General features: G+C 35.1%; 1 protein-coding gene across 1 annotated transcript in view; it reads right to left on the reverse strand.

The window, feature by feature from the left end:
• Positions 1 to 12,912, reverse strand: part of IKZF3 (IKAROS family zinc finger 3) — a gene marked incomplete at both ends in the record, with an annotated part of 66,599 nt that extends 53,687 nt beyond the window's left edge. Inside the window, 4 exon segments of the mRNA XM_084237978.1 lie at positions 12,626 to 12,644; positions 12,646 to 12,689; positions 12,692 to 12,746; positions 12,748 to 12,912. Coding sequence (XP_084094104.1) covers positions 12,626 to 12,644; positions 12,646 to 12,689; positions 12,692 to 12,746; positions 12,748 to 12,912 — 283 coding nt within the window.

Consider the following 12,912-nt stretch of genomic DNA (forward strand, 5'->3'; position numbering starts at 1 on the left):
TTTAGACCAAATTAATTTCAAACCTCAATTGACTATGATTAAAGGGAAAGGAAGACATAAAAACAAAGAGCAGAACTTAAAATATGAGTAGTCCTTCCAACCACGAAATCCTTCCTTTTTGTCTACCTTGGACTAAAGTAAAGGTTAAAAAAGATCAAGACTTCTTGTCGAAGGACACCAGATACGACCCATATTACCATTCCAGTTCTTCCTACCTTACTCTTCATCAAATAGTATACTACTTTCCCCCTAGATTAAATGTCTAATGAGGCAGTTATGGGCCACGGCACACAGGTTTAAAGCAGCAAATCTAAAGAACATCTAGTCCCTTCAAAAATCAGTTACTATAAGTGTGTGTGTGTTTTTTACCATGGATATCATATGTCACCAAATGAACAGGTAGAGAGAAAAGGAAAAATGGGCATTTGATGTCATTGCTACTAAAAAAAGTTTGTGTTAAAATGATTGACCCCAATATATTTTAAGTAAAATTTCATTTTATAACTGTAAAGTGCCTAGTTTTTGCTACTTAAAAAAATTATTAATTTGAAGTAACAATAGACCTAAATGTGAATGGCAAAAACAATCAAATTTCCAGAGGAAAGCACAGGAGAATGTTTTCATGGCCTTAAAGTAGGCAAATATGCCTTATAAAGGACATAAAGAACACTTAATTCCAAAAGAAAAAAATTTTAATTAGATTTCCTTAAAATTAAGAAGACTTTATCAAATAGGTAAATACATAAGCGAATTACAGACCGGGAGCAAATGCTATCCATATACATCTGACAAAGTACCTGTTTCTAATTTCTTAAATACCTACAAAATTGATTAAAAAAAAAAAAAGTACAAAGAACCCAATTAAAAAAAATACAGAGGATTTACAGGCACTTCAGCGAAGGGAATATGCAAATGGCCAATAAACATGAAAAAGTACTCAACACCATTACTCATCAGGAAAATGTAAATTAAAGCCACAACGAAATGCCACTACACATCTACCAGGATGGATAAAATTATAAAGATTGACCAACAGTAGCAAGTGTTGGCATGAAGTGCAACAACTGGAACTCTCCATCACTGCTAGGGGGAGGAAACTTGTCCAACTACTTTGGAAAATGTTTGGCAGTAGTATCAAAGCTAAACATGCATCTACCCTATGACCCAGAAAAGCTAGTCCTAGATATATATCCAAGAGAAATTAATATAATGTCCACCAAAAGATATGCATAAGACTTTTCATAACACAAACCAACACTGGAAACAATCAAATGTCAATCAACAATAGAAAGAATAAACAATTTTATATGCATGCTACTCAGACATAAAAGAGAATAAACAACTAATAAATGTAACAATCTCAAAATTAAGTTAAGCAAAAAAGCCGGACACCAAAAAAATACATACTATATGACGCCAATCATAAGGAATACAAAAGTAAAAAACCTGACCTATGATGATAGAAAGTCTGAATTGTGTTTAACTTGGGGCAAAAGGGGTGATGTTAATTATAAAAGGGGCACAAAGGAACCTTCTGGGGTGGTGCAAATATTCCGTATCTTGAGCTGGAAGATGTGTACATAGGTCAAAATCAGGGCCTCCCTGGTGGCGCAAAAGGTTAAGCACCACACTATGAAGCAGACCCGCAGCCTCTGCAGCACAAGTTCAACACCCGGCCGGCCAGGGAGCAACCCACATGGCCTGGCAGACCTCTCCTATCTCGCCCGCTGCTCCCCTCAGCAGTGTGTGTATTTCAATCTGCCTGTTCTGCTCCCAGCTCTGTCTCTGGTGAATCCTCTCACCCCCCTCATCTCTGGCCTGTACCCCAGCTCTTGTATGCATAAATAAATAAATCTTTTAAAAAAAATTAATGAAGCTATGTAACAGCATCACACAATAGGAATAAGGCATTCTTATTATATAGTATTTCCTTAAACAAACAAAAAAAAATCTACTGAACACTTCATTCTCAAATATCAACCAAACCTTGAAATGCAATTACTGCAATATCTCTCCACTTTTGTAAGAAGTTTGAATTTCAATGGTTTTTCATGATTCTTCTATAAGGTCTTTCTAGATGATAACTACACCAACTTCCACCAAATGGGCACCATGTACCTTCAAAATTATCATGGTGAGGAAATTTATTTATATACCACATGCCAACTAAATATAAAGATATTTTCAGTGATAACTAATTCTCCAGTGAAACTCCCTTAAGAATTGAGATTTCAAGAAATGTTTTCATTTTGGTCTTTGATTTTTTTCAATAAGCTTAGCCTACGGACAGTTTAAGTGTTATTCATCTTTGGAAAACAAAAACAAACTCTTGATCCACATTTCTCCAGCCCAACCCTATTTAATTCTCTCCTTCACTTTCTAGCTAACTGTCTGGGGGAAATGGTCTGTATCAATGTTTCTGCTACCCCTATTCCCATTCCTGCTCTCACCATTTCAATACGGTTTCCAGCGCCAACACTGCACGAAAACCACTTTTGTTAAGGTCACTAGCAGGCTCGATGCTGCCAAAACCAACCAACCCGCACTTTTTGTCCTGACCTCACTCGATTTTTCAGCTGCTTGCAACATAGCTGACCACCCACTCCTTCCCCAACACTCTCCTCCCTTGATACCGTTACACCACACCCTGCAGGTTTTCCTCCTGTCTTGCTGGCTGCTCTTTCTTTTTGCCAGCTTCTCCTCCTCTCCCTAGCAGCTTCAATACTGTGTTTCTCAGGGATCAATCCTGCTTCTTCTCAGAAAAAAATCTCTCTTTCGGTGGTCCCATCACTGCTGTGGCATTAAGTACCATTTCTGTGTGAGGAGGACCACATTCCTATCTCTAGCCAGATCCCTTACCCAGAGGAGAGGTGCCTTCACCCTCCCCTTGACCATTATCATCCATAGTAGTGAGTTTCTTAATTCCTTTATAACAGGTGGAATAATTTTAATTATTTCATTTGTTGTTGTTTGGGGATGTGTCTTCTTCATATGACTGTAAATTCCATGAGAGCAAAACACTGTCTTGTTCATTACGGTACTGCCAATATTTTACATACCTAGCACATAATAGGTATGCAATAAATATTTTTGAATGAAAAAATGAAGGTTTTTGACTTTTGAATTATATTGTTATAAATGTACACAAGGTAAGTCAAAACTTAATGTCATAATAAATCTTTCATTGTTCAGCTATCTTTTAAAATCAGCATTTAAACAATAAAAAGGTATCATAAATATATATATAAAGATGATCCACCACTAATGCAAAATGTGCTATCAGAGGATGATAAGTTTCACTGGAATTTTGCAAACCTTGCTTATCAAACTTTAATATACACAAGAATTCCCTAGAAACTTTGTAAAAATGCAGCTTTTGATTCAGCAAGTCAGGTCTGAGGCTGCATATGTATCACTAGCACATGTTGCCATTGTTGCTGGTCTACAGAGCACACTCACAGTAGCAAGTGTGTATATGATTTGTGAACTAAACTGAACAGTTGGCAGATCCTATTTTGTGTCTAGAACAATGCAAGATGATTTTTATCTTATTTAGGCTGTGGCCGGTCACCTGTAGTAAACTTAAAGTGGCTCTCAACCTCCCCAAGACCATGTGTCCTCCTTTTAGAAAAAATATTTTATAATAGCTCTTTTACCATCATGAATTAAACATAACCTATCCACATGTAAGTTTTTTTTAAACAAAGCCCTGAATGTAATATAAATGTGAAATAAGTAACAATAAAACAACCTACATCTCAATATATAAACATACCAGCACAATTATCCTAGAAAAGATAATGATAAGGGAGTCAGATGTATTTGTAGAATCACCATGAATGCAAAACTAAAAATGCAGAAGGATGCAAGTTGCATCAACAATAACAAAAGAGTCTTGGTTTTGAACTAAACAAAGAATCACCTTCCCTTAATTTAATAGTAATTGCATTCTAGACAATTCAGATCATACTAAAATGATGCAAAAATATACTTCATGTTTATACAAAAGTGGAGTTAGGTTCTAGCAGTCATTAGAAAGACATAAAATGTTACTAAGTTTCAGGAAAAGGAGATATTCCTACCTAAAATGAGGGACCACTTCCTATAGGCAATGGTACTTGGGATAGATCATAACAGATGAGGGAGGATTTTAAGTGTCATGCACAAAGTGTTACGAACACTGCTGGAAAGTCAGGAGGAGTTGGTTGGGGTTGGAAAGACTTGTTAAGTTTGGACAGTTAAGTTCTTGGACTTGTTAAGTTTGAATAACATTAGAAAATTGGGGAGTTAGGAGAAGCAAAGCATACTTAACACTAAGCAGTCCAGAATTATTTGAGAGGACACAGAATACCACTGGCAAGGTATACTGACACTACAGTGATTATTTTTAATACCTAACTAAGAAATACTTAAAGTGGATTCTGAGTAGGAGAGTAATTTAACATTTTAAGAAAGATCATTCAGGCAGCAGTCCTCAGAACAGATTGAAAGAGGCAAGTCTAGACACAAGGTACCATGTAACAGTCTTTAAGAGTAGTTTTCAAACTGTGGAACAGCAGGATTGCAGTGGGCGACCACAGTAGGAGGGATGGGCGAACAGCTAGGTAGGCCTAGCAGGGGTCTCTGGCCCTTCCACCCTTTCTACTAAAACACTGTACTTAAATCTGCCGCACATCAGATTTTGGTATAAAAGGTTGTTTGGTTGATAATAACAAATTTTGTCTTGTTTTTATGACTCATCTTCATTCATGTTGGACTGTGCAGAGCAGTCGTTAGAAGATGTCTAAGCACTATATTAATTCTTAGTATCAACTTGTTTAATCATTATTTGCCCTATTAAATAGAACGTGCCAGACTCCCTCCCCAAATCAGATTACCTGTAAACATTTTCCATGTTTAGGTTTGGGGCAAATAGGATTGTGTCAGGCCACTGATATTTGCAATGGACAACTGTGGAGTGATTTGAGGACCTTTGAATTCCTTTTAGTGAAATGTGCATGGATGCTATTGGCTTGGCCAATTTAGAAGCTATATGTACACATTTGTGTATTCTAGCTTCCCAGTCCTAGGACGACAAAGATCTTTACAAAGGTCATAACGTTTGCAAATTATCATGTACTATTGTGTCTCTCCAGGGTCACTCACAAAGAGTTCAAACAGCAGGTTACATTCATAAATGTCAAAGGTCTATTTTATACTAAATTACTGCTTACCAAACAAGTTCACAATTTTACTTTTGGGGTGCATGAAAAATGTTAAAATGGTGTCTCATCTAATTCTTTCACCCACTTACAAAAATATTTCCATTAATTCTGGGAAATTTCCTTCTTATGGTGGCAAGGTGAAGTATGTTGGTTAGGATGGTGGAAAAACTTCTTTGTCCTGCTGAAATGATTCACAAACTAGAAGAGGTAGAGAACCAGTGGTTTACAAAAATTATGAATACTTTGTCTCACCTGGCCTTCCTGTAGCCACTGGCACATGACTGATTAAGACAAATACTTCTTATAGGTCAATGAGGCATCTTTTTCTCAATATTTGAGAAACCAAAATGAAGTTAGGGATATCTGTCTTATAAAGGAAGTTGTTTATCCCAAAGGGGTTAATTTTAGACATTCATAATTTCTGCAGAACTTGCTGAATCTTAGACAATACTACTGGCTTCTAAAGACTACTTAGTAGGAAGGCATCTGCTTCTATACCAGCAGCTTATAAACTTTTAAGAGGCACTTCATTTTTACCAAATGAAATCTTATGTTGATTACTATCTATAACACAGGTAAAGGGATATCTTGGTAACATGAACTCATAATAAGTTCACATATAGAATAATTACTGAGTCAGTAACATCAGGACTGAACTGACATCATAAATGTAAATCATAAAGTGACATCATAAATGTAAATCTTGACTCAGTTTTTGTTTTGTTTATAATGTTCTAATTATAACTACTTTTTCTTAAGCAGTAAATCTAACTACATTAGTCAGTATTATTTAACTATCACAAGAAATTTAGGAGGTAATTACTGTCACTCTTACAAGTGAGAAAACAGACCTGTACAAGGGCTGATGCCTTGCTTAAGGCAGACAGGCACAGCTTTGTAGGTGACAGTTCAGGTGCGAGCAAGGTTACCTAGGTTCACATAATTACTAGTCTTCGTAAGCTGTTTATCTAAAATTAATTTTAAAACCTTTCACGTAAACCCCCATAAAAAATTACTGAAAAGTCAAATATTGAGAACAATAGGCTGTTTCAATAAATAAAAACAAGAAATCTAGAGTTCTGGATCAAAGTTGCAGCTTTATCTCAACTTCAAGGTGTAAATTATCAACATTTCTGTGTTTTGTCCTATTTACCAATATGGAAAAAAACTGAAGGTGCACATGTATAAAAACTATTACCATTGGCAAATGCTGCATCTTATTATTTCAGAATAGTTTTTAATTAAATTATTCCAAGAAACTTGAAGGAAGATGGCTAGTAAGCTTTATCTCCAAATTGAATCACTAAAGATATCTAACAATTGTTCATATTGTTTAATTCGGAATATAAAAATCAGGCAAGAAGTACCCAATCTTACATTTTTTTAAAGTTTATAATATTGTCATAATGTAACATAAGGCATGTTTTTGGTATTAAATAACTGATTATTACAGGTGATAAAATCATTTCCTAAGCATCTCAACCTAAGCCTTTATTGGCACTTAAATAGAGGGAATAGAAAACTTAGTGATATTCTTAAATAACTTTACATGAGCAAATATACACAGGAAAATAATACCAGTGCATAACCACAACCTTACTCGTCACATTTATGAAATTTCAATATTTTCAGAGAGTTGGTTTAAAAAGCTCTCAGTTTGAAGTCAAAGTATATCTATACAGTGATGATCTTATATTGGTATATGATACGTATGAAATCTAAAACAAGTTAGCCTCTGGTGCACATTTGTGGAACTGTCTACACTTAGTTACACAAACCGAAAATCAACTATTAATGATTGCTAGCAAGTAACTACAAAAATAAAGGCAGGTGATTAGTTGTTAAATATTACAAATACTGGTTACTTCCAGTTTTCAACTTTAGCTATTCCACATTAACTATGATGTAACTCTGCATCTATAAAAAATGTTAATAGTCTGGCATGATCTTTTTTCATATCTACAGGAGTTTATGAGTCTACTATTACAGGAAATTGTTCTGATGTACCAAATATCCTGATAATAGTCTCAAATAGATATCACTTCACAAATGAACTAATAGCGCTATCTGTGATAGAGATATCTAAGTAAAACACGTCATGTTCAATTTCAAGAATCAAACCATTCGCTGTGAAGAAACAGTTAATTGTGGAAATTGTAGTGCTTCACTAAATAATGTAGCAAAAAATGTCAACAAATCCGGAAGTTAGAAGGCACTGCATTATTATGCCCACAGCAAAGCCAACATTGGATTAGAAAATTATGTTAGTGTTCATCTTGTTGGCTTTAGCTAACATTATAAACTCTTCAACTTTTTAACAGCATTTCTGACAAATTAACCACTAAAATTAACTAGTTTCAATGTCATGATTTTCCTTCCTCTCTTTACTATAAAAACTGAACAAATAAATAGTCAAATGACCAAACACACAAGCAACTCACTCATTAATTTATTCCATAACTATGACTACAGTCCTATTATGTGCTGGGGGCTGTGCTGGGAGCCAGTTATCACAGATAATAAAAGAAAGCCCCTACTCTTTGGAAACTGACAGTCTAGGAGGGACTACTGGTGTACTTATGATGAATTAATTTTAGATTATTATTGTAATTTAAATTAAATTTAAAATAAATGAAAATTTAGATTATTAAGAGTTAAGAATGAAAAGCATAGTTTTTGTATTGTTTCACCAGTGATGCTACTGAAATGTTTTCTCCTTCTCTTACTTTAAGAAAGCTCCCTTATAAGCCGTAAGTCACCTGATATGACAAAAAGTTCTAAGAATACTCATTAATAAGTACAGATTATAATAGATTGTCAATATGGTACAAAAATTCAGAAGATAAGCTTATTTTAAATTATTGATAATGTGTTAAGAGCATATATAGTTCCATAAATGCATTTTATTCTGTTTCATATCCACTGTTAAAAACCTAGTATTTTTTTATCTCCTAGATAGGACACAAATCTTATATATTCATTATTAAATACTATAAATTATATCAAATATAATATGGCATCAACCTCATATTATTTGATTTACTCTACACCACTTCAAACTATAAGAATTTTAATTTTGGATGCAAAAACAGATTTCGATATAGGCTGAAAAGTGACCTCATTCAGAATTATTAGGGATTAAAGTATTTGATAGATTTATAGTAACAATCAATAGTTATACATAGATCATTTTTCATGTAGTCTACATATAATAGGAACAAATTATTATTAATTCATTATTTTATCTTTTAAAAAAAAGTGATTCAAAAGGTTTTAGGGTCAACCTTATCATTTCTAGTTATTATAAATGTACCAGTTAATGGAGAGTTGTATTTTCAAGAGGAAAAACATCAGTGTGTATTCTATGTTCCTGTGATGTTTAAGGTCTCTTCACAGTAATTAATGAACTCTTAACACACACACAAAATTATTGAGCACTTATTGCAGGCAGGTTTCTGTGTTAATCACTCAGTTTCTCCCATACATGGTCTGGAACTACAGCTCGAGTTAGGAGTCAATTAATGGTGAATGGCTGATAAAAAACCTGCCAACAATCTTTCAATCCTACATAAACATATACATTTATATATGAGTGACAAGCTTATAATAATGTGTTTGAAAATTATCATTGGAAAATATTATGCTAATTTTATGGTACCATTTATTGCCATTGTGTAATAAATACTAATTGAGACGGTAAATTTCTGCGTATATTTGATTCATAGTTTATGGACATACATGTGATACTGAAATCTGCTGATGTAAAGTTAGTGGAAAAGATCTGACTTTAAGTGAAAGTCCAGCCAAAAACCCAGTAACATTTTTGTTTTCTAAGCTTTGTTTTTCTGCTATACCATTTAAATATTTTTTTAATTTGAGTTGTATCAAAGAATTTCTAGCACCAACCTTCTACCCATAAAAATTAAATAAAAGGCATCATATTAAAAACATCATGACAATTACTTTTCAGCACTCTTTTCTTATATGAATGCAACAAACTGTGAGTATCTTCTATGAACCAGGAACTGTTCCTGGCACCGGACGTTAGAAATAAGACATAGCCTCTGCCTTCCAGAAGATGAATAAACACCTACATCAATAAATAATTTTAACACATTGGCACAGAATGAAGTATGCCCTTGGCCTAGTGGACTGGGAGGGGTTGCCCCCCAAAGTACGAGGAAGGTTGCCGGAAGAAGATCATCTGGAGAGCCTTCATGGTGATGATGAAAGATGAACAGAAACGGTAGAGAATAGGGTGACAATTTTAGCAAAGGCATGGAAGCTTAAGATAGTATCTTGAATTACTGGAAGCACAAACAGGAATTTTCTAAAATTGTGTTCTACCAGAACCCCATTACCTTTCTGTGGTGTTTGTGCCTTCGAATTTTACTAGTAAAAGTTTACTAGTAAAAGTTTACTAGTAAAAGTTTACTAGTAAACTCCACATGTGAGCGCTACATTTCTGTAAATCTCAACCATCCAGAGCATAGAAAGGCACCGAGAAATGAAAAATGGCTACCACAAAAACCATGTGGTGTGAAGCAGAAGCTGACATCAAGGAGACAAAATTTGCACAATACCTGGAAATATTTAGGCTAGGGGTGGTGAGCTCTGCATAGTTCAAACCCCTGGTGATAATATACGCTAGAACAATAGCTGATGGTTAGAGTAGTGGCCAGGGCCACCAAGATAAAGTTATCTCTCATGAATCATGTTTATAAAGCAAGGGGTTGTGTAATAAATACTTAGAACTCTATCCAATAGGTTTATTATTAAATAAGAAACATGCCAATATCTGTGAAATTCATGTTTGTGAACCACCTCATTTCTTAACCATGCCAGAGGGATATTATTACAGCACAAATAACAAAATTTAGAAACATTAAGAGTCTCTGGATAGAAAAATATTTAGACTCGGGGAGTGTGAGAAAGGAAAGTTATAGCTTCTGATTTATTATATGTATTAACTTTTCATTTTACATGACAAGATTTCTATTTTAAAAGCTATTTCATGTCATATCTTTACACATCAGAAGTCTCAATAAATACCTGTTGATGAATGGAAAGATGAATGAATGAAAAAAAGATGTTATATGTTAAAGGAGAGATTGACTATAACAACCTTACATTTCACAATCAAAAGTAACATATTAATTTGACCCCCAAATGAGACAGCAAACAAGTATCCCATTAAGTATCCCACTTTCTTTCATTACAGGAAATGAAAGGTTTACACATTGATCACATAGATCAAATAGGTATACACTTAGATCAAATTTCTATTCTAAATAGAGACTAAAATATCAAGATAATATAAAAACACTTTATTTTCTGTATCAAATACAAGTGCCAGAGAGTCAATCCTTGGTAACGATAATGAACTAGATAATTTACTACATCAAATATTCTGTCCTAGAGGACATTAGAATAGCCAAATTCACATCACTAACCTTTTATTTTATCTTATGATTTAAGAATTGAAGTCTTTGCATTAAGTATACTATTGGTTGTTGGAAAAGTTATGACATACTTTTTCTCTTTCAAGCAAAAATGCGTCATGACTTTTCCAACAACCCAATATATACCATCTATCTCTACAGACCTACAAATTGAATCTAGTCATCTAAACGCAAAAAAAAAATAATCATTAACTTATATTCACCTCTTTCCATTCACAGTCTGTACATTCTGAATTAAATTTTACGCAAGTTTTCATTCCTTCCTTATTCAGGAAGTCTTCATCCGGGCTTATCTAAAACTCTTTGTTAGGGTACTGATATCCTAATTTATGTTATTTAGTTAACAATTGTTTTATTTCACATTAAATATATGAATTTAGTAATATGAGCATTAACACTCCAGTTTCCACAGATTTACACTATCTGTACATTTTATTCTTGAAAAGTATTCCACGAAGACTAGGAAAAATTAGTGTTGGAGTACTGATATATTTTATTAAAGAAAAATTCACTTGCAAAAATTAAAGGATGAGAACTTTTATAAAAGTACATCTTCACAATGTACAACAACCTAATTTTGTTTTCTGTTCTTGGCCAATGAAACTTTTAAGTTAAAAATTACACTTCCTAAGTCATTTTAAAAATATTCAAAGTACACGGTCTTTGTTTTTTTAAAAATTAAAAGTATAAATTTTTCATAACTGAAGACATTTGAAGCATTAGTCAATAATGCTATTTAAAAGTTTTTATAATCGCAATTATCTGGCCTTTTCATTTGGCTTCTGAGAAAAAAATGTTTATATGGACGAAGGAAGTGAAAAAAAAAATTGTAAGTACACCTCTATACAACCGAGGATTTGGACTACAATACTGCATACAATTATATTGTTAAAAAAAAAAAACTTCATATTTTCTTGTGTTCCAAAGTACTTAATTTTTTAATAACTACAGATGCTCTAAGACCAAAGACCTCCAAAGACGAAAGTGCAGTGGTTATAAGAGAACCTTCCGTAATTATGAAGAAAATATCAATGATATTCATAATATCTATCAAATTAACCTTTCAATTAGATGACAGTAATGCATTTATTAGAATAAATAATTCTCACCTCCCCAATTTGACTTGCGTCTCCCATATTCAGGATGTTAAAAAATCCTTGTTTTTCAACTTGAAAAGTTTGCCACAGTAGTGGGTGACATTTTATCTCACCTCCCCAACTTGACTTGCGTCTCCCATATTCAGGATGTTAAAAAACACTTGTTTTTCAACTTGAAAAGTTTGCCACAGTAGTGGGTGACATTTCAGAGAAAGGATATTCTGAAAAAACTTTTGAGAAGCATGGATAGTTTCATGACTTTCAAATTAATTCAAATGAAATTCTTATATGAGTCTGACATTTGCTGTGGGTAAAGAAGGATCACTGGGAGATCAAGTTCCAAGGGAGCCACCAGTGCCAACCACGTTAAAATTCACCTTCCCCAGGTGACAGCCAACATTTACCCTCAGACGAAAAAAGCAGTCACTCTTCATTCTCAACAAGTCACTTCAAATAAGCAGATTAGCCAAATTCCAACGGACCCTGAGGCTTTAGACAAAACAAAGCAAACAAACCAAATCCCCCAAAAAGACAACTCATGCCAACCCAGGTTTGCTGCCATTTCAGGGACGCCCCACAAGCAATCTTCCTGTGCACACTTAGAGTTGCCCTTTGGTGTCTGAGAACCCCTAAGAAGTAAAATTGCACAAAACTGATCACTTTTCAAAGTGAAGCTGGGGTGGGGGGGAGTGCTGAGACGGCTGAGAATCGACGCGCTCTGCCCCTCTGAAATGCCTATTTACTTCTGACAAAAGAAATAAATAGAAGCAAAACCGAGATTCGGAAGGAACCCTCTCTCCGCTGCGTGCACCGGCCGAGCTTTTCAAAGACCCCTGAGCAGAGAAGCGGGCAGGAGGCTCACCTTCCATCTTGCCGCCGAGCGGAGGCTCTGGTACCCGGCTGCTCCACGTGCTCCGGCCGTCGCCCTGCGCAGCTCGCAGCTGGCGGGAGATTCCCGGCGCGGGGAGTCCCCGGGAGCCGGCGGCCGCGTCGGCGCAGAGTGACGGGGGCAGGAGTCGGCGACCCGCCGGTGCGCGGGGTTACAGCGGCGCTGGCTGGCGACGGCTTTAAAGGACGCTCATCGCGGGGCGCCCCAGGTTCCGCGCCTCTAGTCAACGCTGAGAACCCCCACAGGATGGCAAGGCGCAT

Source organism: Talpa europaea (assembly GCF_964194135.1).
Source record: "Talpa europaea genome assembly, chromosome: 7".
NCBI classification, from domain to species: Eukaryota; Metazoa; Chordata; class Mammalia; order Eulipotyphla; family Talpidae; genus Talpa; species Talpa europaea.